At 34.5% G+C, this 24695-nt stretch overlaps 1 protein-coding gene across 2 annotated transcripts in view; it reads left to right on the top strand.

The window, feature by feature from the left end:
- The window catches only part of NEDD4 (NEDD4 E3 ubiquitin protein ligase), a 129127-nt gene that overhangs the window by 69561 nt on the left and 34871 nt on the right, over positions 1-24695 (top strand). For both annotated transcript variants that reach the window (XM_012783074.3, XM_012783072.3), the window contains 3 exons: positions 19982-20032; positions 21225-21286; positions 23724-23826. In XM_012783074.3, coding sequence (XP_012638528.2) covers positions 19982-20032; positions 21225-21286; positions 23724-23826 — 216 coding nt within the window. The remainder of the gene's footprint in view (positions 1-19981; positions 20033-21224; positions 21287-23723; positions 23827-24695) is intronic.

Genomic DNA, 24695 nt, shown 5'->3' with positions numbered 1-24695 from the left:
CTGAGCAGATCTGTCCCAGTTTAGTGAGATGTTTTAGGGGAGGCTCTCAACCTGGGCGCAGTTTTTGAAAAGCAATTTTTGCCTTTGCTAAGATTTAACCAAACTATTGGGATATATTATAACAAGAGCAGCAGATCTGAGAGCCTGGAAGGGCAAGCAGCTAGCATGTCTGTATACCTTGTAGCTCCATTCATGGACGAGTCACAGCAAAGAGCACCTTTAACAAGCGGATCCATGACATTTCTAGTTAGGCTCTAGAATATCTGGGGGTGGGGGAGCAATTAGGGCTTCTCTTGACTAACTGGTATTATAAAACCATAATACTTTGGGGTATTTTGATTGGCCTTAATAGAAAAATATATTACTGAGTAAAAAGAAATTTACATCAAGGATATTGATAGCATAACGGACAATGCCTTTCAGTATAGTTCATTAAGTACAAAAGCATTCTTAACAGATTTTTAATCTTTTGCCCCCCTACAAAAGGGGGGCAATCTGAGAGGATTACACTTTATGATATAGCTAAAATAATATTACTGATAGTCATATTAATATATTTCGTATTAATATTATTCAGGATTACTTCCGTTTTTTCTTTTTCTCTTAAATTTTTGTTTGTAGGATGCCTTCTAATGCTTTATTAACTATCATAATAGGAGAATGGCTTATTAAGATGTCAGACCAGTGATTTTCAGATTTTCATGTACATGTAAATAACATGGAGATCATCTTAAAATGTAGGTTTGGGTTCAGTAGGTCCGAGGTGGGGCCTGAGATTTCTGTATTTCTAACAAGCTACCAGATCTAACCAATGCTGCTAATTCCCCAAATACACGTTGAGAATTTAGAATTAAAACCATTCTTTCATGAGAATAGTAATAGAGTTCATAGTTGAAATGTCCCGTGAATCCCTGAAATGCCATTATAATGAATAATTGATTAGAAACATATCTTAATACTTCAGATACCAGCTGCACATGCAACAGAAAAAAGTTAAAGATTGGGAACATATAATAGAAAATAGGCACAGAGGCAGGCAAATGTACATGTTCTAGAATTGAATACAGAAGTATTTTAGAGAATGGATTGAGCGAATGGACAATCTTTTCTGGGCTCTAATTTACTAGAATATAATTCCCTATATCAGGGACTTTTTGTCTTGTTCACTTCTTATATCCTCAGTACATAGAACAGGGCCTAGCTCAAAATAGTCACTCAGTAAATATTAAATGAATGGATAAAGCCAGGGACCCTTGGGAATAGGGTAGAAATGACTACAGGACCCTGATAGGTGAAGGTGACCAGACAGCCTTCCACAAACAGATATCCAAACTAGGATATTTTGGTGATGACTGTGACGATGAGTGGAAGCTGCTCGATGCTTCATCCTTTGCGTGGAAGGGTGGCACTCTTAAATGAATACCTTGTCCCTGGGGTGGATGCCAATGGAATATTATGATCGTGACTCAAGGATTAGTTTCCACAGTGGCGTCTGATTCATAGCCTACATATTCCACTAACTGGTATCATAGAACTGTGTGTCTGGACAGAAGCTCAGATCAAGTTTTCTGAAAAGAAGGTTGAATGAGCAAAGGCTTTTAAGGGTCTTTAAACAAAGGCTATTTGACTAGCTTTACATTTATCATTGTCTACTATTAAAATGACTTCCCTCTAGATTTGATATAAAAGCTGGGATTCTCAAAGTAGTTACTGGAGTTTTTAAGTGACTGTTTCAGCTAAGAATGACCTTTACTTTTGTACCAAGGCTGAGAGACTGAACCTTCTTAAGGAGTCACAGAGCTTAATGGAAACTCAAGTCGTCTTCAAAGCAAATGAGTTTAACAAGTATTTATCAGAAATAGAATATGTGCCTGCCATAAGTGGCAAATAGTCTTCCTGGATTTGAAGAGTTTATAATTGAAGTGAAAAGACAGCATAATCCATTGAAAACAACCAGAGAACAATACTGTAATATATAGTAATATCCATACTCCAGGCAGGTAGATGCGTAAACAATGAGATATGTGATTGCCTGTGTGATTTTTAATTAATTTTAATTTTCATCAAGGTAACATATGTGCCCATTTTAAAAGTCAATTGTCATTTCTTTGAAGATTTTCTTTCTTTTTCTCTGTGTTCTCTCTTCCTAGAATTCTTATTAGCCAAAGTTCGCGCTTCCAGAATTGATCTTTACAACTTTCTCTCCTGTCTTCTGTTTTCTTTGCCTTCTTATTTTACATCCTGGAAGATTTCTTCCGAGTTTCTCCTTCTCTTTAATTTTAAAATTTTGGTAATTTTTAATTTATAAATTTCTTGTTTTCTGATGATCCCCTATTCCTAACATCCTGCTTTGTTTTATAAATACAATCTCTTACTTCTCTGAGGATATTTTACTTCAGGCTTTGTTTCGGTTCTTTAAGTTTTGTTCTGGGTCCTACATTGTCTCTGGTTCTCATTGGTCCCTTTGCTGTTTTGTTGTTATTTATTTCTTTTTATTAACAGACATTTTTCTTCCAGGTATCTGTTGGTCATATTTGAGAATGAGTCACTGTGAACTTGCCTGGAGGTTCTGTAATTACGTGGGGCTTTTTAGCTGGTGGGCTTCACTGCTGGGAGACCTCTAGCTGTCAGTGTCATTTCTCTGAGGTCAGTTTGTTTCTCCAGAAGAGAAACTTCCAGTCGTTATGTTTTACACCTGTGGTTAGTGATAAACTAGGAGTGAAGGTGATTCCTTTTCTATAGGTTCTGCAACTGAGTTCATTCAGGTTAAAAACCATGTCTTAAAACTGACGTTTACTTAAAGAATTCTTAAGGTGCTGCTGATGATAATTAATTTACAATAAATGAGATGCCTGATGTTCATGCCTATTGTCTGGCCTACCTTGTATATATTCTAGAAACATATGTACTCCCAGAAAGACTAAATTATAAACATTCAGTATATTAGAAAATGTTGTTTCTTTAACATATTTCTCAACTTTTTACATTCTTGGTAATACATTTAAGTGTAAATAAACATGTCTGTCACTCAGAGGAAGAAAATCGACTTATTAAAAATGTGTTTGGGACTAGAATAAGGAGGAAGAGACCATAGTGGCCTACTGATAGAGTTTAATATTGGATGTTCACTGACACTGGGATTTGAAACCTCAACTATGATTTTTAACTTAGAGAAAATCTTAATATAAACTCTTTATGTTTATGAAAGTTTAAAGTAGTTAACATATTTTATATACCATATTTTAAAAAACTCTGAGATAGCGATTATCTCCATATGAGAAACATAGCTCAGAAAAGTTAAAATGGCTTGCTCAAGATCTTAAATCTATTGAATGTCATATTTGGACCAAAAACTCAGCTCTATTTGTATTCTACAACACCTTTCTATTATACAACTAGCCAAAGACCTGTGTCCTGTAGTATTATCATATAAGATAAAGCTGCTTGGGGAAGGTTATTTTTGGTCATAAAAGCATCAGAAAGGAAAAAAAAAAGTTGTCTAAAGGAAAAATTCCATTTGGAATTACAGTCTGACTACAATCTGATGAATAATTTTTATATTCTGAAGAACATAGAATCTAGATCATGTTCTTTTTTATTCCCATTGTTAAGTGAAAACTAAATTTAGAAGTTATTATTTAACATGTTACTAGAGAACCAGTTTCTCTTTCAATTGATTCGTTTTCTTATAATTTGTGACTCCATAAGACTTATAATTACTTTATTCTTTCTGATGACTTTTATTGATTAAATAACACATAGTGTGTCTTTTACCTCCTGTAACACTTTGGATTTCATCCGCATGTTCTTTTTCTTCAATAAATATTATAAACTACCTCTGCTTCTTTTTCAAATATTAACCTTTTATTATGAAAAATTTCAAATGCAGACAAAAATAGAAAGAATGCAATGAACCTCATGTGTGCCTCACTCAATTTACAAAAATATCAACATTTTGTGAATCATTTCATCCATCTACTTTCTTCTTTTTTTCTGGAAACTTCAAAAACAAAACCTTATGCATCATATTTTACTCATAAACATTTCAGAATGCATCTGTGATGGATAGGTACTTTTTACATATATAAAACCACTATGCAACTATAACACTTACCAAAATTGACAGTAATTCTAAGCTATTTTGGTTGTATCTGTCTCTAAGTCATCTAGGTCATTTTCTTATTGACAAAGCTCAAGATGGGCACATCCTCCTTTGACCTGTGTCTATGGAATTCTTCATCTATTTTATGATGTTTACATCACTTTGAGACTGAGCATGTCAATTACTTGCCTTGGGATTTGCTGCTTTTTTAATCAGTAACTTTTGATAATATATTGGTTTCCAATATAATCGAGGCTTTCCTTTAGAACTAAAACTAAGAGGTTCAAATTCAGACTTGGAATTTGTCACCTAACCTACACCTTATCTCTGCCTTAATCATCACACTGCATTTAGGATTCAAACATCTGAGATACTACCTACCTCATTCCTGGGCAGAGTTGAAAATGTACTCTGTGTTTAAATAGTTGTATGAATTCCTCTTACAGCTTCTCCAGGTCTTAATTACTATACCATGATCTTTGCGTTAGAGTCTTAGGAAGAAGTGCTTCCCCAGGTTTGTAGTCTGCATATTTTTGCATGACTTTTTAATAATGTGTTCTTTTCATCTGTTTCCTATTACTGAACTATTAATTTGGATTCTTAATTGCAGATATGATTCTGTTTGTACATGTTTAAAACAATTATTATGTTACATATTGTGGCACTTTATAGTTCACAGTGTGCCCTCAGATATTCCCACAATATAAGGTAGTTAATGATAGCTGCTTTTTATTGAGCACCAACTATTTCCCAAACAGATTTAAAATTTCCAGTTCATAAAACAACTCTGTAAAGTTTCCTATTTTATTATATTTTCAAAGGAATACAGGTTTTCTAAAGCCTTATTAAGTCTTAAAGTCACAATTCTCTCTACTTATACTCACAAATTTTGATTACATATACATATTCATGGGGACAGAACTATATCAAGACAAGTTGTACTAAAAGAGGACAAAATAAATAAGAATTATACAGCAATTTACAGGAGGAGATAATTAGCAGCTTGAAAGGTCCTATATGTGGTCCACAAGCCCCACATAGAATCTGCAACTGTTGGTAGTTCTAAAGCTCTTTTGGTTTTTATCCCTCATTGAAAATACTTACTCATGGAGGTGATCTTATGTTATTGATAGAATCAGCTTGTAGCCATAAAATGGTAGATTTTTTTTTCTTCAGTCTATAAAGAATTCCAGATATCCCAATAGTTAAGATACCACAGTTTTCACTAATGACATTGTTTTCATTTAAATGAGATTATTATATATGAAGACATTAAAATAAACACCTTATTTTGTAAAAGCCACAATTATAGCTTGGTTTTTATTCTTGATCTTTAGGAATCAAATCATCTTCTAGCTATTATCTCTGGGTTTTTTTTTTTACATTTTAAACAAAAGATTACATTTACAAAATGAAACATATCCTAGTGTGCCCATTTATCTTTATATTGAAATGTTTAGTTGGCCGTTGTTGATAAAGTAAAAGCAAAGTAAATTAAGCCATTATGGTTTTATATTTATATAGTTACTCTCTTTGGGACATACATAAAAACTCAATTTTGTCTGATTCATTTAAGCAACCCAGTATTGTCAGTCTGGTGGAGTTTTTAAAAAGCTTTCTTATAGCTCTCCTTCCCTTTACTGAAAGTAATTATGCATTTGGCTCTTAGGATTTTTTTTTTTTTTTTTTTAGCTTTCTAAAGTTAATTTGGATATTACTCTGGAGTATTATTTGTAAATATTATCAGACAGGTGGTAAGACCGCTGAAATATATTATGCTGATACCATAATTCTGAAACAAGCCAATCGAATCTGTTTACTCACTACATATAATTTCAGTTTCCCAAGCTTCAGCAGCCTGCAGGGACTAGTGGAAACAAAATAACAATTTTAACCCAAATTTGACTGAGTTAGCCCTTCTGTTCACATAAGATCCCAAGCAGCTGTAACATACTCTTCAGTATTTCTGGGTTCCTGAAGGACGGCTCCCACACACTCTTGACAAATCCAGTCCTGCCAAGCTGCATTTCCAGGCACATGCAATACGAGATCATTGTCACTTTTGGGTACTGCTGCGTCCCACTGGCGTGTGGTCCTCCCTGCTTTCCTTAGGATGGGTTCTTTCCCCAAAGCATCCTTAAAAAAGCTTATCTCAACCTTTCCTTAGGTAGGATGAGCCAACCTAGTTTAAAAAAAAGAAAAAAGTGAAGCTGTGATTCTGAATACAGTGTGGTGGGGAATCAGTCAGCCCTGGGGGCGTGTCTGGATCCCAGGGATGGCAAGAACTAAGAATAAAACCTTAAAGCCAGAAAGCACTGTTTTACTTAAAAATGTCCTAAAACACCACTGTCCAATATAGTAGCCGTAGCCACATGTGGTGGCCATTGAGATTTAAATTAAGTTACGTCTGACTTAGTATTCAGAACCTGCTTTGCACTACACACATTTCAAGTGCTCAATAGCTACGTGTTGATTAGTGGCACCTGCAGGGGACACCACAGATACAGAACATTTCCATTATTGCAGAAAGTTCTGTCGGGCAGGATTCCTCTAGAACATTAGGTTTGCAGCCACAAGGCTCTGATACTCCTGCAACTTTGACAATGCTCCAGTGTATGGAGGAAGGCGCCTAAAGCTGCAGTATTTGATACTTGTGGCTGAAGGAGTGGAGCCACATCCCAGTAGCCTTATTTTTCTCCACTGGTACCTGCCTTAATGTTTAAGCAAGAAAAATGTTGGTTTCAAAGGGATCCATTGAGTTCTTATTTTCTTAAACAACAGTAACCAACTTCCCTTCTTCCCCACCCCCCCTGTTTTCATTGATACATTATATTCTTCAGTAAAAATTACATGAGTTTTCAACCAGGGGGAAATCTTAAAAGCTGTTTATGGATCATCTAAACTTACATTTGATCAGAAAACCAGGTAATCAAATTATAAGAATAATCAGTTTCTAATTCTGACTTTTAAAAAAAACTGAGAAAAGGTTATTCATTTCAAAAAGTAAAAATTTTTAGAGAAAACGTTTTTTTCTGCCACTACCTAAAGTAGATTTACAAAAAAAGAGAGGTTTACAAAAAAAGGTTTACCTCATACCACGGTTTACAAAAAAGAGAGAGAGAGAAAAGCTACTTTGGGAATTATTTGATAATTATTTTATTTGTTTAGAAATATTCTTTGGCCTAATCTACAATCTTTATACACACTTGTTTTCATTGCACTCGGAATAAATCTTTGTTTTCATAGATTACTGTGCATGATTTGTGCTTAATATTATTTGTTGATGATTAGGGAAGTGCTATTGAAAATACAATAAACAGATTTTGCTTTTAAAATGTCTTTTGTTGTGAAATACAAAGAACAGAAGACATTATCCCAGTGTTTTGATGGGGCAATCTAGGCAAGGAAGACAAAGAACATATAGATAAGATGGTTTGAAATTATTAAAGAAGGATCAAAGAGTTGAATAGCTTCAGCTTTGATAAATCCTGAATTATTGACAGTGTTCTCTACACCCACCAATGCTAGTGCTGTTTAATACACAAAAAAAATTTAGTGTGAAGTTCAGTAGTTTACAAATTTCAGATTCAGTAACCTTTAAAGACGATTATAACTGGAAACTGGAGCAATAAATGTAACAACCTAATAATGATGAGCTAAATAATGACTTCCTATATGTACAGTATGTTGCTGGCCTTCTCATCATGTGTAAAAATTTAGTAATTCTTTTTAACCTTCCTTTTTAACATTGTTTAAACATTCTTATATTTAAACTATTAAATGGGGTAGTTTTATCTGAATCTAAATCCTCTTGAGTTGTGGATTTCACCTCTCATGGATGTATTTCTAATTTGGGGGTAGTATCAGTAGAAGATTAGTATTTTAATATCGTGGAACTTGAACAATAGAGATTCATGTAAAATACTCTAATTTGTCAAATTTTACCAACTCTGTACAGATTTCAAGTGGTGGATTCCATATGGCAAGGGTGGGAGTGTGGCTTGTGGCCACTAGAGGGCAGGAGAGGTCAGGAACAGCTGGGGACAGCCGGGGACAAGTATGTAGGGGAAAGCTGGGGCCACTCCATAAGGAAGACAACTTCCCACAACTTGAAGAACACATAGTCAGTCCCTGCAGCAGGAAGGCCAAGAAATGATCTGGGAATGTAAGACATAGTCAGAGCTGTGAGAAACATGGGCAGGGAATCAGTAATCCAGTGTGGAGCCCAAACATTACCAGTTATCAAACTGGTGGCAGAAAGCTAAAGTCAAAGTCAAGACCAGGTTGAAGGCTGGGCATGGTGGCTCACGCCTGTAATCCTAGCACTCTGGGAGGCTGAGGCGGGTGGATCACTCAAGGTCTGGAGTTCGAGACCAGCCTGAGCAAGAGCGAGACCCTGTCTCTACTATAAATAAAAACAAATTAATTGGCTAACTAAAAATATATAGAAAAAATTAGCCAAGCATGGTGGTGCATGCCTGCAGTCCCCGCTATAAACAAACAAACAAACAAACAAACAAACAACCAAGTTGAAGAAGGCAGTCAGATTGCAGGGATTTGAGCAGGTCACTTAACCCTTACGATTATTGCTCCAATTCTGTTGAACCCTTTGCAAATGGGCAAATGGGACTTAAAAGGTCTAGTGATGGAAAAGTCAAGGGAAATCTGATATCATCTACTTCTGATATTGGAGCATTTCATGTCACAATTCCTGATTTTTTTTCATAATGCTAGAACCATTACTATTTTCTTCCTGGTAAATTCCCTCCACATCATAGAGTACTTCCTCAGGTCTAAATAGCTAGTTTTTACAAAGGAGGGATTAATTGAGACAGAGATGATACAGCACCATTAAGTCATGCCATTTCAAAACTAATTTCAAAAACTAATTTGGAATGTACCTCTCAGTATTACATATCTATAAAGATAAGACACATTGGAATATAACAAAGAATAAAAGTTTTCCTTCATCCCTGTCCTGTATACTTCCATGGAATTTTGTACGTTTCCTGTACAATTTTTATACATGACTTAGTTATATGTGCATGTTTGTCACCCATGCAAGACTGTAGGCTCCATGATATCAGAAATATCCTAAGCACAGAGCCTGGCTAGGGAAGCCTGTCACTAACATTTATTGACCTTAAGGAATTTGCCATGTAGTTGGAGTGGAAGAGAACTATAATACACGTGTTAAAATAGATACAAAGTGAGGGAGAATTACAGAGTAGGAAATTAGCAATTTTGTCTCATCAGGAAAATTTTTATTAAAAATGGCATTGAGAAGGGCCTCTTAAGCAGATAGGATTTATACAGGCAGAGATGAGAAAGAAACTTTCCAGGAAGTGGGTGTAGAGTGAGTTTGAGAGGGCAAAATATAGGATTTTTTTTTTCCAGCTATTAGGGAGGTTTATATTAACAGATAAGGCTGCAAGGTGGATTGGGAAAACAAACACACAGGGCCTAGAATCCCAGGCTAAGAAATGTGTGGCTTTTCCTCTGGACCAGTATTTTTGAAATGTGTTCCTTACCAGTCTACAAGATACCTCATATAAAACCTATCCCATTGGCAAACACGTTTGTATGATGCCACAGGTAAGCTTGTATATCTTGGAATATCACAGTGCACACCAGCAAATATAACTTCTTAAAGTCCTACAGGAAATAAACCTGTGACTTTGGTTTAACCAAGCGTATACCAATTATATGACCACATTTAGATGGCCTGCTCATTTATCATCCGCTGTGAACAATCATAGTTTACTCTTCCTGGAGTTGAATAGAGTTCGATTCTCCAAGAATTGTAAGAACTTGGAAGAACTGCAGATTCTCAGCACCCATCCCAGATCTAACGAATCAGAAATTCTGGCCCAGTGATCTGTCTTTAGAAAGCCTACCGGGTGATTCTGACACACACTCAAGTTCAATCTGAATCTTGCAATTCTAGATTAGGTTGGAAACAGAAGCTTCCAGGCTGCCTTTCTCAGCTACTATAGCTTCCCTTTATCTACTTCAAGTGATGGTCTTCCATTTACCCATTTTAAAGTTCATCTTTTCACAGTTGCTTTTTCTTAAATTAAATATCTGAGATTTTACACAGCTACACTCTTTGGTTTCTTAGAATTGAAGTCACTATATCTTTTCCAACAATGACAGCCATCTACGAATTTAGTTTCTCATTTAAACTGCAGGGATAATTCTCTAGAGAATATTAGCTTCCATCTCTTCAAAAGTTTACCTTTTCCTTTCCTTAGCAGTTTGGCAGACATTTCTAGAAAGAAAGCATTAATATAATTTATTAGAGCTCAGAAGTGTGAATCTCTGTGACTATTTTCAGTCAAGAGTTGAATACTTTTCTTTCTGAAAGGAAAAGCTTTATCCATTTTATCAGTTACCTAGCTGTGGGCATTTCCTTGTTAAATTATAACTTTACACATTTACTCCTCCTGTCATTTTCCTTTGTTTAGAAATGTCAATTTGAAACAATGAGATGAGCCCCTCCCCTTTTTAGAGGTGGAAGGAAAGTTCAAATAAATGCAAAACCTTTTTCTCACTTTTTATAGTCATCTAGTTTAGGAACTTACAATATAAAATTGCTTCTGAAAGTGTTGGATATATTAAATTTTAACTTTGAAAATAATTACAAAGTCCTTTTCATATTCGATACAACACAACCTCTCATCCCTGTTATCCCTCCTCCACTCAGATTCCTTCTTTTCTGTAACACATTAAAAAACAGTTTATATATTTTTAATCCTCACAGCAAATTACAAATGAAAATTTAAAGCATGTAAAGATAAACTTGTCAAGGTAAATATCATCTGTTTTCACAAGTCTGTGATAATTAAAAAGTGGAGAACTCCAAAGAAACTGAAATTCAGAGGAAGATAAACTGAAACTGATTTAGAGAGTAGTCTCTCCTGACTCCCACCCCACCCCAGTCTATTAAGTAAAAATCTCTTTAAAGATGTGACGTTTACTAAGGGCTGTAGAATTTTCAAGTAGTATGAAGCTATTGTCAAAGAACAAAATATAGTCACCTCTTGGTACTGCTGGGGAGCAGGGGACTGGTTCTAGAACTCCTGCAGCTATCAAAATTGGTAATGCTCAAGTCCTTTAAATAAAATGGCATAATATTTGCACATAACCTATATACTACATAAATAGTTTTTGTACTGTATTTTTTGTATTATTTTTCATTGTTTTTTTTCCCAAATATTTTCAATCCCCGATTGGTTGAATCCACAGATGCAAAACACATGGATACAGGGGGCTGACTGTACAGTTTGTGTCTTACAGTCAGTTCTACCAGATAGGCTGGGCCGAGCAAATCACGAGCTTGGGACATTGAATGTCACTTTATGCAAAGATACCCAGTTTATACAGCACTATGATTTTATAGCACACATCATATTAAACTGTTTATCTAATGCCATTTCACCCTTGGCGTACTAAAAAGATTGAATCAATAAATCAATAAATCTTGAACTTCTAGAAAAATGTTTAAAATAAGCGGGTCATAGTATAAGCAAGTCAATAAGTAGGAAAGCAGAAGCTATACAAATGCAATTTGATTTAATAAGATTGGCTTCCCTTAGAAAACAGTTAAGTTAAATTTATAACGGCTTTAATATAATCCTTTTTTTCTATCTATATCTAGTATGTAGTATGACTCTATGTAGTATGGATTGGATTTTGAGAGGAAGGATGTACATTAATTCATTTAAAGACAGAGTTTTGCTCTGTTGTCCAGACTGGAGTGGAGTACAATGGTATGTTCATAGCTCACTGCAACCTCCAACTCCTAGGCTCAAGCAATCCTCCCACCTCAGCCTCCTGAGTAGCTAGGTATGCATGCCATCATGGCTAGCCAACTGGTTTTTTGTTTTGTTTTTAAAGACAATAATCTCACTATGTTGCCCAGGCTGGTCTCGAACTCCTGGGCTCAAGCAATCTTCCCACCTTGGGAAGTCTCCCAAAGTGCTGGGATACTTGGCCAGGCTGTTCATTTAAAATAATGGTTTTTATAAAATCTGCAAACAGAAAATATATGGTTACTTTATTTAAAAATACTATAAATGATCCATTTATATGAGTTCTGCTTGTTTTTCTTAGAGATTTACATGTGTGACTATTCTGTCAAAATATCTACTTTTGGTTGGGCGTGGGGGCTCACGCCTATAATCCTAGAACTCTGGGAGACGGAGGCAGGTGGATTGCTTGAGCTCAGGAGTTTGAGACCAGCCTGAGCAAGAGCGAGACCCCGTCTCTACTATAAATAGAAAGAAAATTAGCCAAACAACTAAATATAGAAAAAATTATGGTGTATAGAAAAAAAGCATGGTGTCACGTGCCTTTAGTCCCAGCTACCTGGGAGGCTGAGGTAGGAGGATCCCTTGAGCTCAGGAGTTTGAGGTTGCTATGAGCTAGGCTGATTCCATGGCACTCTAGCCCAGGCAACAGACTCTGTCTCACTCTGTCACCCCAGATAGAGTGCAGTGGTGTCATCAAACTTCTGGGCTCAAGCAATCCTCTTGCCTCAACTTCCTGAGTAACTGGGTCTACAGGCATGTGCCACAGCACTTAGCTAATTTTTTTATTTTTAGTAGATATTGGAGGGGGCAGTTCGCTCTTGTTCAGGGTGGTTTCAAACTCCTGGCCTCAAGCAATCCTCTTGCCTCAGCCTCCAGAGTGCTAGGATTATAGGCATGAGCCACTGCACCTGGCCCTCAAAAAATATCTACTTTTTATGTGTCCAAATCAAGAAACCATTTAACCTCTTAAAGAATGAAAGTTTAAAACCTTAAACAAAGAGGTTCTTAGATAATTTCAGTTTTAGTGTTTCAGCTTCAGAATTTTTAACTCTGGTCTTTTAGGATCTCTGAAATATCTCTTGATCACTTAGCTTAATTTAAGTAATATGATTAATAATGGCTATATGTTTATTAAATTTCTTACTGTCTGTTCCAATTTTTTTGAGAATTAGATGATATATACAGAGAAATCATGACATTTGCACATAAAGGATTTGAATACAGCTCTGTGAAGGCAATAGTTATTAGCAATAATTGAAATGTTAATACAAATGCAAGTCTCTTGATCTTGAATCTTTGCTCTTATCTTTGAAAAAAGGTAGCTTAAACTTATATATGCTTTTTGGCTCACTCAGAAAAATATTTCCTTCTGTAGCAGCTAATCCATCATTGAGATATGTTTCTATTTCAGATTAGTTTACTTTAGTCTTTATTATTACACAAAATAAAAATTATCTTGGCTATATATGCAAAATGATAAATACCAGTTTATTGATTGAGGGATTGTAATGGCAAAAGATTAGAAACAATCTAAATATCTGTCAATAGGAAACTAGCTACATAAATTTTGTTATTCCATATAATGGCATATGCCAAACAACCATTAAAAAGGTAAAGCATCTCTGTATGTACTTGATATTTGGACAAAGTATTAGAGACAATATCGATGCATAACAAAATGTCAAAACATTGAAGGGATACTTAGACACAAAAAGAATAACAGCTATTGCCTTTTGCAAGGACAGAGGGTAGAATTAGATCACTGGAGGCTAGGAACCCTTTGGTTTCCTTTTTAATTTTGTACCCCGTGCGTGTGTTACTAATGTTTTAGAATTACTTTTAAGAAATCATCTTGGTTAGAAGGTGATGATAGCTAAGTCAGAAAACTGAAAAACCATAAACTAACTATATTATGTTTAATGTTCATGTATAAAATTCATTTTTACAGATTAAAAAGTATGATTAAAACAAAAAGTTTGGTATTACATCAGAAAATGTAATTTGGCTATATTGTTGAGTTCTGGTCGTGAAGAAGTGATTCTTCCTTTAATAATTTTTTTATACAATAGATTTACCTTGGGAAATTATTTGCAACTCAGACTTAATGTAAACTCTTTTGAAAAGCAGAGTATTCTGCAAAGCTGTGACACTTTAACTGTTTTTTAAATTCTGATTTTTTGTTGCATTGGATTCTCTTAAAGCAAAACATTCAGCCACTATTCATCCTTATCAAAGTTAATAAGAGTTTGTCCTCCTAAAATTAATCTGTCATTCTAATTGAAATTATTACAAAAGCAGCAATTTGACTTTTTTCATGTTCTAAAAATTGTTTTAAGAAACTGAAATTAATGTCATTAAAATATTTTAAAAAGTATTATTTACCGACTAAAACTGTGCCCAGTACAGATGGTCCTGTTTAAAATCACCTGGTGTTCTAAATTCTTTTTCAGATTTTCAGGCATTCTTAAATTACTTATATTTTACCAAATGCAAATTTGTTTTATTATGAAGTAGGCCACATTGCACTTCAAATATAGGAAATAACTCTTGCAAAGAAATGCTTGATATTCAGAATTTGGAACAATATTGGTTGGCTAGGGAAATATTAATGAACATCACAGACTGACTCGCTTTCATAGGAATGAGTTGAAAACTATTCCTTTTCCTTTGTAAATGGAAAAAGAACCTCTAATTGTCCTATATTTGTAGCAACCATATGTCCCAGGCTTGCCAGAATAGTTCCCGGTTTCATATTCTCTGTCTCCTTCTCAGACCATGCATATTGATTTTTAGTTTGGAAACTTTGTTCATTCTTCAAATATTGAAAATATAGTTATTTGGGATCATTTCATTTTATATAGAAGAAACTCCTTTGAGATCATTTGCTTTAAAGAAGGAAGACAACGTGTTGCAAGAAATATTTGAATTGTGTTTTTATATGCCACAGGTACTTGAGACAAGGAAATTCTCACTATGTGGGATTTTCATTCTATACTTTTGTTCACAAAGACAACCAATGAACAATGAACATGGAGCAATAAAAACAGATGATTTCTTAGAGAGATGGGATAGGATATGTTCTTTCCTTCAGTAACCAGCACTGCCTCTCCAGTGAAGACTGACGCTATAGAAAAGATTTATAAGTTAAGAGATTTTAAGAAGTAGGCCTTTGTTTTTTGAGACAGAGTCTCGCTTTGTTGCCCAGGCTAGAGTGAGTGCCATGGCATCAGCCTAGCTCACAGCAACCTCAAACTCCTGGGCTCAAGCGATACTACTGCCTCAGCCTCCCGAGTAGCTGGGACTACAGGCATGCGCCACCATGCCCAGCTAATTTTTTGTATATATATCAGTTGGCCAATTAATTTCTTTCTATTTACAGTAGAGACGGGGTCTCACTCTTGCTCAGGCTGGTTTCCAACTGCTGACCTTGAGCGATCCGCCTGCCTCGGCCTCCCAGAGTGCTAGGATTACAGGCGTGAGCCACTGCCCCCGGCCAAGAAGTAGTCCTTGACTGTCCATAATGTATAATATTCCAATATTGATTGGAAGATTTTTGTTCATGGGCAGCTATTAACTAGTGGACTTCACTTGGGGTGAGCAGAGAGAATTAGTCATTTTATTGGAAGACTTCCAGGTTTCAATATCTCTAGGATTTTTTCCATTGGGTTGCTTCGTTGTTCCATGCAGGAATCTTCTTTCCCAGGAAGAGTATATTTGTCTGCCAGGATTCTAGGAGCCAAGTGAAAAAGGCATTGGAATGAGGAGAGTACTTACTGTTTAGTATTAGGACTTTCACTTACTTCCTCATTTCTCTCTCTGCTGTCATCTGCTCTTCCAGTCTCTGTTTCATTTCTTCTCTAATTCATTTCAATGAAATCAGATAGCATGTACCCTTTTGTGTCTTCTTTTATTCATTAAACTTTTCTTTGAGATTCATCTCTGTTGTTTTGTGTATCAGTCCATTTCTTTTCATTGCTGAGTAATTCTATTAAATGTATATACTGCTAAATGACATTTGAGTTGTTTCCAGTTTGGGCTATTGTGAATGAAATTCGATAAACATTCTTGAACGAATATTTTAGTGGATATTTATTTTTTATTTTTCTTGGGAAAATAGCAAGGAATACAATTTATTGGTAATAGAGTAAGAAAAGTCTGATTGCTCCACATTCTGACCAATATTAGTTATTGTCAGACTTTTTGATTTTAGCTATTCTTGAGGGTTTGAAGTGGTATTGCATTATGGTTTTAATTTGCATTTCCCTGATGATTAATAGTGGTTAGAATCTTTTCATGTACTATTGACCATTCATTTATCTTCTTGTTTGAAATATCTGTTCAAGCTTCATACCCATTTTAATTGCATAGTTTTTCTCTTTGTTATTGATTCATATTATTGATTTATAGGAATTCTTTATGAAATGACCCCTTTATTATAATGAAATGTCCCTTTTTATTTGGGGCTGTACTCCTTATCATGGAGTCTAATTTGTCTGATATTATTATAGCCACTCCTGGTTTCTTATACTTGCCATATACTTGATGTATCGTCTTTCATATGTTTAATTTCAATTTATCTGTGTATTTGTATTTAAAGTTCATCTCTTGAGCCCAGAGGCAATGAGCACCTTGAAGTCAGATCTTGGTATCTAAATACCATTCTCCAGTAAAATTTATCGGGGTTCTTTGGAGAAATGACTGATTGTAGGGCAGGGATAAGGAAAATATAAGCTGAACTTGGAACATCTTGTGGTACCAGAAAGTAAAGAAGGGCTCAAAAAATAAGACATATCAAAAATATACGAGGAATAACTAGAAGTGACTCCCAATGACTAGACCTGGGACAATTTAAATAACAAAGTAAATGACAGGAATGGATTATATCTCGTAAGATAAAATAAATTTCAATGTATCTGTGCTAATATAAATAAGTATTTGACTATGTAAATGGGGGGAAGGGGAAAGTTCTTTATTTCAGCAGAACTGCAATTAATTAATATAAAAGGAATGATGGAAATGGCAGAAATAGAAAGTCACCATTTGGCAAGCACCACAGTAATAATTGTTGCAGGCAAGAATCAATGAATGCTAAAGTTTATGGGCAAAAGTATGATAAGAAATGGGGTATTTACACAGCCTTGAAGTATTTTCCCACCAAATACTATTAATTACAAGGAGGAAGATATTAAGAAGAGAAACCTGGTAAACAGCACCTTAAGCAGATGGTCATAGTTAATATCAGTAATGGGACAAATTGGCATCATGTACCTCCTGCTTTGATGCACTGAGGGCACAAGCATCACTTTTTTTTTCTTTTTAGAGATGGGGTCTCACTCTTTCACTCAGGCCGGAGTACAAAGGCATGATCACAGCTCACTGCAGCTCATTCTCCTGGGCTCAAACAATACTCCTGCCTCAGCCTCCTGAGCAGCTGGAACTATAGGAATGTGCCATCTTGCCCAGTCCCACCATCATTTTTGTGATATTCTTGCAAAAAAAAAAATGCATATTCTAAATTCAACCATGAACAAATATTAGACACACCCAAATTGAGGGATGTTCAATAACTAGCCAGTACTCTTCAGAAATGTAAAGATTATGAAAAACAAAGAAAGACTAAGGTACTTTCTAGATTAAAAGAAACTAAAGAGACAGGACAATTAAATGCAAGGTGTGATTCTGAATTGGACCCTGGACTAAAATTAGTGGGACAGTTGGTAAAATGTGAGTAAGGTCTGTATACTACTTAATAGTATTTCTGGTTTTGATCATTATACTATGGACATGTGACATATTAACATTTGGAGTACCAGGGTGAGAAGTATATGAGAATTCATGATTTTTGTAATTTTTTATAAATATGAAATCATTTTAAGTGAAAAGTGAGAAAATGAAAAAAGATTTAATAAACATTTTAAAATAATAATGATAGGTGTCTTTTGTAGGCAACGTATAGTTAGGTCTTGCATTTTTATTCAGTTTGACAATCTCCATCTTTAACTGAAATATTTAGTTTGTCATAATTTATCTGGTTGGGTTCTTAAAATGTGCTGTTTATTTCTGTTTGTCCTATGTTTTTTGTGTCTCTGTTTCTCTTTTTCTGCCTTATTTTGGATTAGTTGAATATTTTGTGATACTTCATTTTAATTCTTCCCTGGGCTTTTTAGCTCTAATATTGTAATGATTAACATATGTCAGTCACACCACTTCATGTAAAATGTAAGAGTCTTACAACAATATGGATTCATTTACTCCACTTGTCTTTAGTGTGATGTCGCCATTTGTATTACATCTACATATGTTTTTAAACCGTAATGTAGGGATATAATTTTTTCTGTAAATAACAATTTGTTATTTAAGTGATTGAGATGGTACTTTGTAAAAAAAAAAAAAAAATTACCCACCTATTTGCTATTTTTGGTGCTCTTCATTTCTCTGAATTTCCATCTGGTACCACTTATCATCAGCCTATTGAATAACTTCCTCTAGCATATCTTGTAATGCCAGCAATTTGTCTGCTGATAACAAATTATCTTAACTTCACTTATCCAAAATTCTCTTTATTTTCCTTTCCTTTTTGATGGATATTTTTGCTAGATACAGAATTTTAGGTAATTTTTTTCTTTCAGCACTTAATAGATATTATTCAGTTGTCTTCTGGCGTCTATTGTTTTTGATGAGAAGTCACCCATAATCTGTTTCTTTGTGTGTAATGTGTTTTATCTGCTGCTTTCCTGATTTTCCTTTTATCTTTTGTTTTCAGCATTTAATAATAATGTGCCTACCCATATTTTCTTTATATTTATCCTGCTTCAATTCACTGACTTAGTCTAAGCTTGTGTTTTTCCAAATGTGGAAAAATGTTGGCTGTTTTTATTTTTCTACCCCATCACCCCCCTCTTTCTGGGACTCCATTTATACAGATATGAGACTGCTCAAAATTTTTCCAACAAGTCTTCTTTATTTTTCATATATGACAAATTTTGTTGATGTATTTCAAGTTAATGAAACTTTTCTCCAGTCATCTTCAAGCCACACATTAAACCCATCCACCAATTTTTATTTCATATATTGCATTCTTTAGTTCTAAAACATACATTTGATTCATTTTTATAGTTTCCATTTCACTGCTGAGATTCTCCATCTGTTCATTCATGATGACCTAATTTTTAAGTCCTTGAATATCTTTATAATAGCTGTTTTAATTTCTCTGCTTATTTCAAGATCTGGGTCATCTCATAGTTGGTTTCTATTAATTACTTTTTCTCTTGATACTGGGTCATATTTTCCTATTTATTTGCATGTCTAATAATTTTCCATTGTATATTGGATAATGTACATAGTACATATCAGAAACAATAAATTTTGTTATCTTTCCCTGAAGAGTATTGATTTTTTTTCTAATAAGTTAACTTAGCTGAACTCCAAATTCTATCTCCCCTTGGTGAACACCAACTGAATGCCGTGCTTAATCCTTTCAGCCTTCCAGCGGTTGCCTTTCACTTGTGCAATTGACTGTTAAATTAGGGATATGGGTAGAATTTCTGTATAGATTTGGAGGGACCCTTATGGCTTCTTCCTTTCTGGGATTTTTCTCCTCACTGGCCAGAAAGGCTATGATCCCCAAACCAGGTCTTCTGAATCCTCAAGCTAGTGATATTGTAGATTTCTGTTTAAGTTCTAAGTGTTCCACACCAGATGGACTATGGATTAGTGCCAGGGGAAAAGATATATACTGAATCCTACTTAGAGCAATTTCTATTTTCAAGGATTGACTTCCATCCAGTTTCTGCTTGTTTTTGGTCACTCAATTGTTCTTTCAAAATAGTTGTTTTTATATTTTGTCTGAGTATATAATTATTATCTGAAGGATTAATCTGATATATACTAATCTGCCATTACCAGAAATTGTACCACATTACTTTTCTATTTTCCATTGATTTTTCTACTGATGCTGCATAGGTTTAAACAAAAAAACTTATATTTTTTGTGAATGATGGCACTTTCTCATCAAAATCTTCTAAAGAAATTGAGCATATTACTAATTTTCTTTTTTCTTTTATAGACAAGAGATGATTTCCTCGGTCAAGTGGATGTCCCACTTTATCCATTACCGGTTGGTATAGGTGTCCATGATTTTGCTTTTTGTGTTTATTCTTTTTAATTTAAGAAATACTTATATATACATAATATAGTTAATATAAATATTCAATTTAGTAAATATATACCGGTTTCATTTCTCAAGCATATCATTTTCTAAAAACTCTTCTCAGTTTTCCATTTCAATTTGCTCTTTAAAATTTCCTTACATGAACCTCAGTGAGCAATAGAAAGCCACTGAAATTGTTGGCATTATGAACGCATTGTGCAAGGAAGATCAGTTGGGAAATCTTCTGCTGAATAACCAGGGTGGAGAGAGCCTAAGGTCACAGAAGGAAACGTAGATAGTTTATTTACAACAATATAAATGTAAAACACTGAGAATCTGGACTATGTGTATAGCAATGGAGAAAAACAGATTCAGGAAACACTTCAGAATAAAACATTATTGGATCAAGTGTCTGACATGGAGGTTGAAAAAAGTAAACAAAAAGTAAAGATAATACAAGTTGAACTTAGAAGATAAAGGTGGCATCTCATGTGGGAAAGTGAGGAGGAAAAACATTTTGTTTTGAAATACAAGAAATTTATTTTTGAACATACTGAATTTCAGTAGAAAATAAGAAAAATGAAGGCTTAAAGTGGACAGGTGACAGAGACATAAAAATGAATTATGTAGGAAAAAGGGACTAGAATGATTGAGGGTTATCACTGTCTGGGTAACAGCAGAATCTCTGACCATGATGGGCTGTCCAGATAAGAGAGAGGAGAGCAGAGGGCCAGCTGAGAACCCCAGGCAGCGTGGGTGGATCAGGGGAGAAGGAAAAGACAGGCAAGCAATTGTTTGTTCTCCTAGAATTGTCTCTATGCTCTAACCAGACCAACCTGCTGGCATGTACATATTCCATGTTCTTTTGGGGTGCCAACATACTAACTATACTGTGTTTCTGCTTCTTCTCTTCTACCCTCCTTTTGGCTCCACAACCTACCTGCTCAGCTAGTTTTAGACTGAGTTGGGATGCTGGCTGTAATTCCTGTAGTGCCACAAAGTGAAAGCAGTGTCAAGTTACTAATTGTAACCTTTAATAAACTAGAGCTACTTTTTTCTTATTTCTAACCTCCATTATGCCTTAGTATAGTTCATGAATATTCTTGAAAAATGCATGTTTTTGGTGTTATATCTTGAAAACCCACTTGTTTTATTCTAGACAGAAAATCCAAGAATGGAGAGACCATATACATTTAAGGATTTTGTTCTTCACCCAAGAAGGTCAGTACATAGAAAATAATAGCATATTAAGTTTTTTATGTCTTTACTATACCTTACAGTTGCCTCTTTGGAAATTCAAGTTTAAACCTTTGTAAATAAGCTACTTCTAAATATTATATATTTTTAAGAGCTTTATTGTTATTTCTGATTAAGAAGTGCTATGTGCACATTGTGAAAAATTCTGAAAATACAGAAAAGTGATCACACCCCTTTTGAATAGATTTGTGCTCCTAATATTTATCAGACTACAGGCTTAAATTTGTCTTTATTTTATATCTTGAAGCTTATATAATTTTGTCATACTGTACTTTAAAAAATCAAAAGCATCAATTTATCTAAAGCTAATACCTGAATTAGACATGCACAAATTCAATTTCAGAAAATTTATGTACATTTTACATACTCTAATAGGAAAAAGTATTTCAGAAGACTCACATATTTAGAGAAAATAACATGAGAGAAGACTGGAATTTAAAACCCAAATAGCATACTTAAAATTTCATTTTCCTAAACTAAATTACTTGATTTTTATCAGAATTTTAAAACGTAAGCTGTAAATAAAACTCCTTTTGATCTTCTATACCACATCATCAAATAAAATCCAGTCAAAACGTGTGTGGATATACTGTCAAAAAGGTCAAAGTAAAGCAGAGAAAGGACATCTGTGAAAACAGTATTTGTCTTGTTTCTTAAACTACAAAATGCATTTGAAAAATGTACTATTGGAACTTAGTAAAATTTTTTATCTAAAAATGATTTTAAAAAATCATTACTCTTTAAAAAATATTACTCTTTGTACTATAAATAGTAAAACTAAAAAGTGGTCACTTTTTAAAACTTAATGTTTATTCTTTATAAAAGAAGTCACATATTTAATTTCTATAGCAATCTGAAACACAAATCTCTTTTCTTCTTTAATTTTAAACTGATGGTGACATTCCCTACTAAGAATCACTAAATAAATATTTTTTTCTTATTTGGTTGCTCTAGTAGCCTGCTTTTCAGTTTGTCAAATGCTTTCTAGTGTCTTTATCTTTAAAAAATACAATTTATTTCTTCTGTCTGCATTGTATGTTATTGCAAGTACAGAAAAAACTTCATGCAGATAGAAAATGTACTACATTCCTAGATTTGTTTGAGCTCCATTAAGTCAAAACCCTCAGACTTACTTTCTAGTTGGAAAGACATGAAACATATAATTGTAGAGAAACTTTTCAACAAGATATTATCTGAGCATATTTTCTACATCCATCTTTTATAGCAACAAGTCAGTGTTCACACCCGCTTATAAATATGAAGACAGAAGCCACATTAGTAGCTCTGGAAATAAGTATTGGGGATTTTACTGACCACTCAGGAAAGGGTACACAGAATTTTCCAAATTCATGAAGAACTAAATAGAGAACATCTAAAAAAATTAAGGGAGGCATGTGGGTGGAGAGCAGGTCATCTCTAGAAGACAGGATAAAAGGATTAGGACCCTTGTCTAGAAGGACAAAGGGTAATTGTTACATATCTGATATCTGTAAATATCACCCAAAAAACCCCCAAAATCTATATAGATAGCTAGGACAAGCAAGGATTTTTGAAGTAAATTTTAGGATGCTAGAATTGGTGGAGGCAATAGATAGAATTAAGCCTTAAATTAGAAGCTTTCGAAGGACAGGTTTTTAAGAAGATTTAAGATATTGCTACAGTGAGCAGCAACCTTTAGCTTAGACAGCTCATTATTTAATGAGGAGATACAATATGAAAATAGATTAGATAAATTAATGTGTGACAGATTCAAACAGCTGTCAAAGGAAGGTAGCAGTTTCAGACAGTTACCAGGCCTTGCTGTCTACTTTTCCGTCACCTGATACAGTGTGGTCAGATTGGTATCCCTAAAGCACATCTGTGAGGAAGCCTTTCCTATCCCAAAAACTCTCAGTGGCTTCCCAACATGTGCAAAACAAAGTCTAAAATTCTCTTATTTTGCATGAACTCATCATCTAGACAATTGCTGCTTCCTACACTCCCCTTTATGTATCCTATAATCCAGCCAAACTCAGCTACTGCTGTTTCCTTAATGACACCCCAGATTTACCATCTGTTTCCTTGTTTTTGCTCCTTTCTCCACTCATGCCTTTCCCTCCACTGCCACAGATCAAAATGCTCCCCAATCTTCTAGCCGCAGCTCAAATGCCAACTTCTTAAAGTTCTCTCTGATCATTCACTTAAATTTTCTTAGCATCTTGTGTATAGCATAACAGTTATTTGTGTCTTTTTCTCCACCACCTATACCTTTTCCTATGTTTCTTCCTTACTAGATGGAGCTTGTCTTTGAATCTTCCCTAATAGATCCCCTTATAGCCAGTGAGTGTTCAATAACTCTTATTAAATGAATGTTTTCTTTCTAGTGTTAAAGTTTTATGAATAATTTTTTTCTTTTCTACAGTCACAAGTCAAGAGTTAAAGGTTATCTGAGATTAAAAATGACTTATTTACCTAAAACCAGTGGCTCAGAAGAAGAGAATGCAGAACAGGCTGAGGAATTAGAGGTGAGAGATGTTATAAATACTTGGTTACACTCAAAAAAAAAATCTAATGTCTTATTTTACTATACTCTGAAGAAAGATAACTTTATTCAGTGAAGTTAATGTGTGCAATAAAAATTATTTACCTCGACATTTATTGCACCTAAGCATTCATTAACAATTTCTTTAAGGATAGTTCTGTAGAATGGATGGCCATTATTGATGGCCTTCTTAAAGGTTAGGGAGTAGAGAATACAATGTTTATAAATGAAAACACTTATTGTAACTAGGCCATTAACTGTTTCTAGTTTTTCAAAGTTTTCTAAACTATGTCATATTCTCCATTAAAGTAAGAACTCAATTTAGTATTTGGAAGTTAAATGTATGGACATTTTGAGAAGACTTCACTAATTAGGAACTCTTGCATAAAATGGAATTCCTGTTACTTTTCCTATTATTGTGGGGGGGTCATAGAAAAGGAGGGGAATGAGAAAAAGAAAGGGGGAGAATTCAAGTGATCTAATAAAAAGCCATATTTATTTGGGGTGAGTAGAATTTAACAATTTTTATGGCTGACAGAATAGTCCAGGTCAAGTGTTCGAGTAGAGCTACATAGTGTCTGGGATGAGTGAAGAGGAGGTAGAGAGTATGTATTTGGAATTGAATTGCATAGGGATTTGTGGGATTTTTTTTTAGTTTTTATTTTGTTTTATTTCAAAATACTACAGGGGTACAAATATTTTTGGTTACATGGATCACTTTTGTAATGCTTGAGTCAGGGCTATAAGTGTGCCCATCACCAAGATAGTGTTCATTGTACCCATTATGTAGTTTTTTGCCCATCCCCTCTTCCTCCCACTCCCTCCCCCACTTGATTTTCACTGAGTTTTACT

Source organism: Microcebus murinus, chromosome 6 (assembly GCF_040939455.1).
Source record: "Microcebus murinus isolate Inina chromosome 6, M.murinus_Inina_mat1.0, whole genome shotgun sequence".
NCBI lineage: Eukaryota > Metazoa > Chordata > Mammalia > Primates > Cheirogaleidae > Microcebus > Microcebus murinus.
The sequence above is the reverse complement of the archived record's forward strand: the minus strand, read 5'-3'. Positions and strand labels throughout refer to the sequence as shown.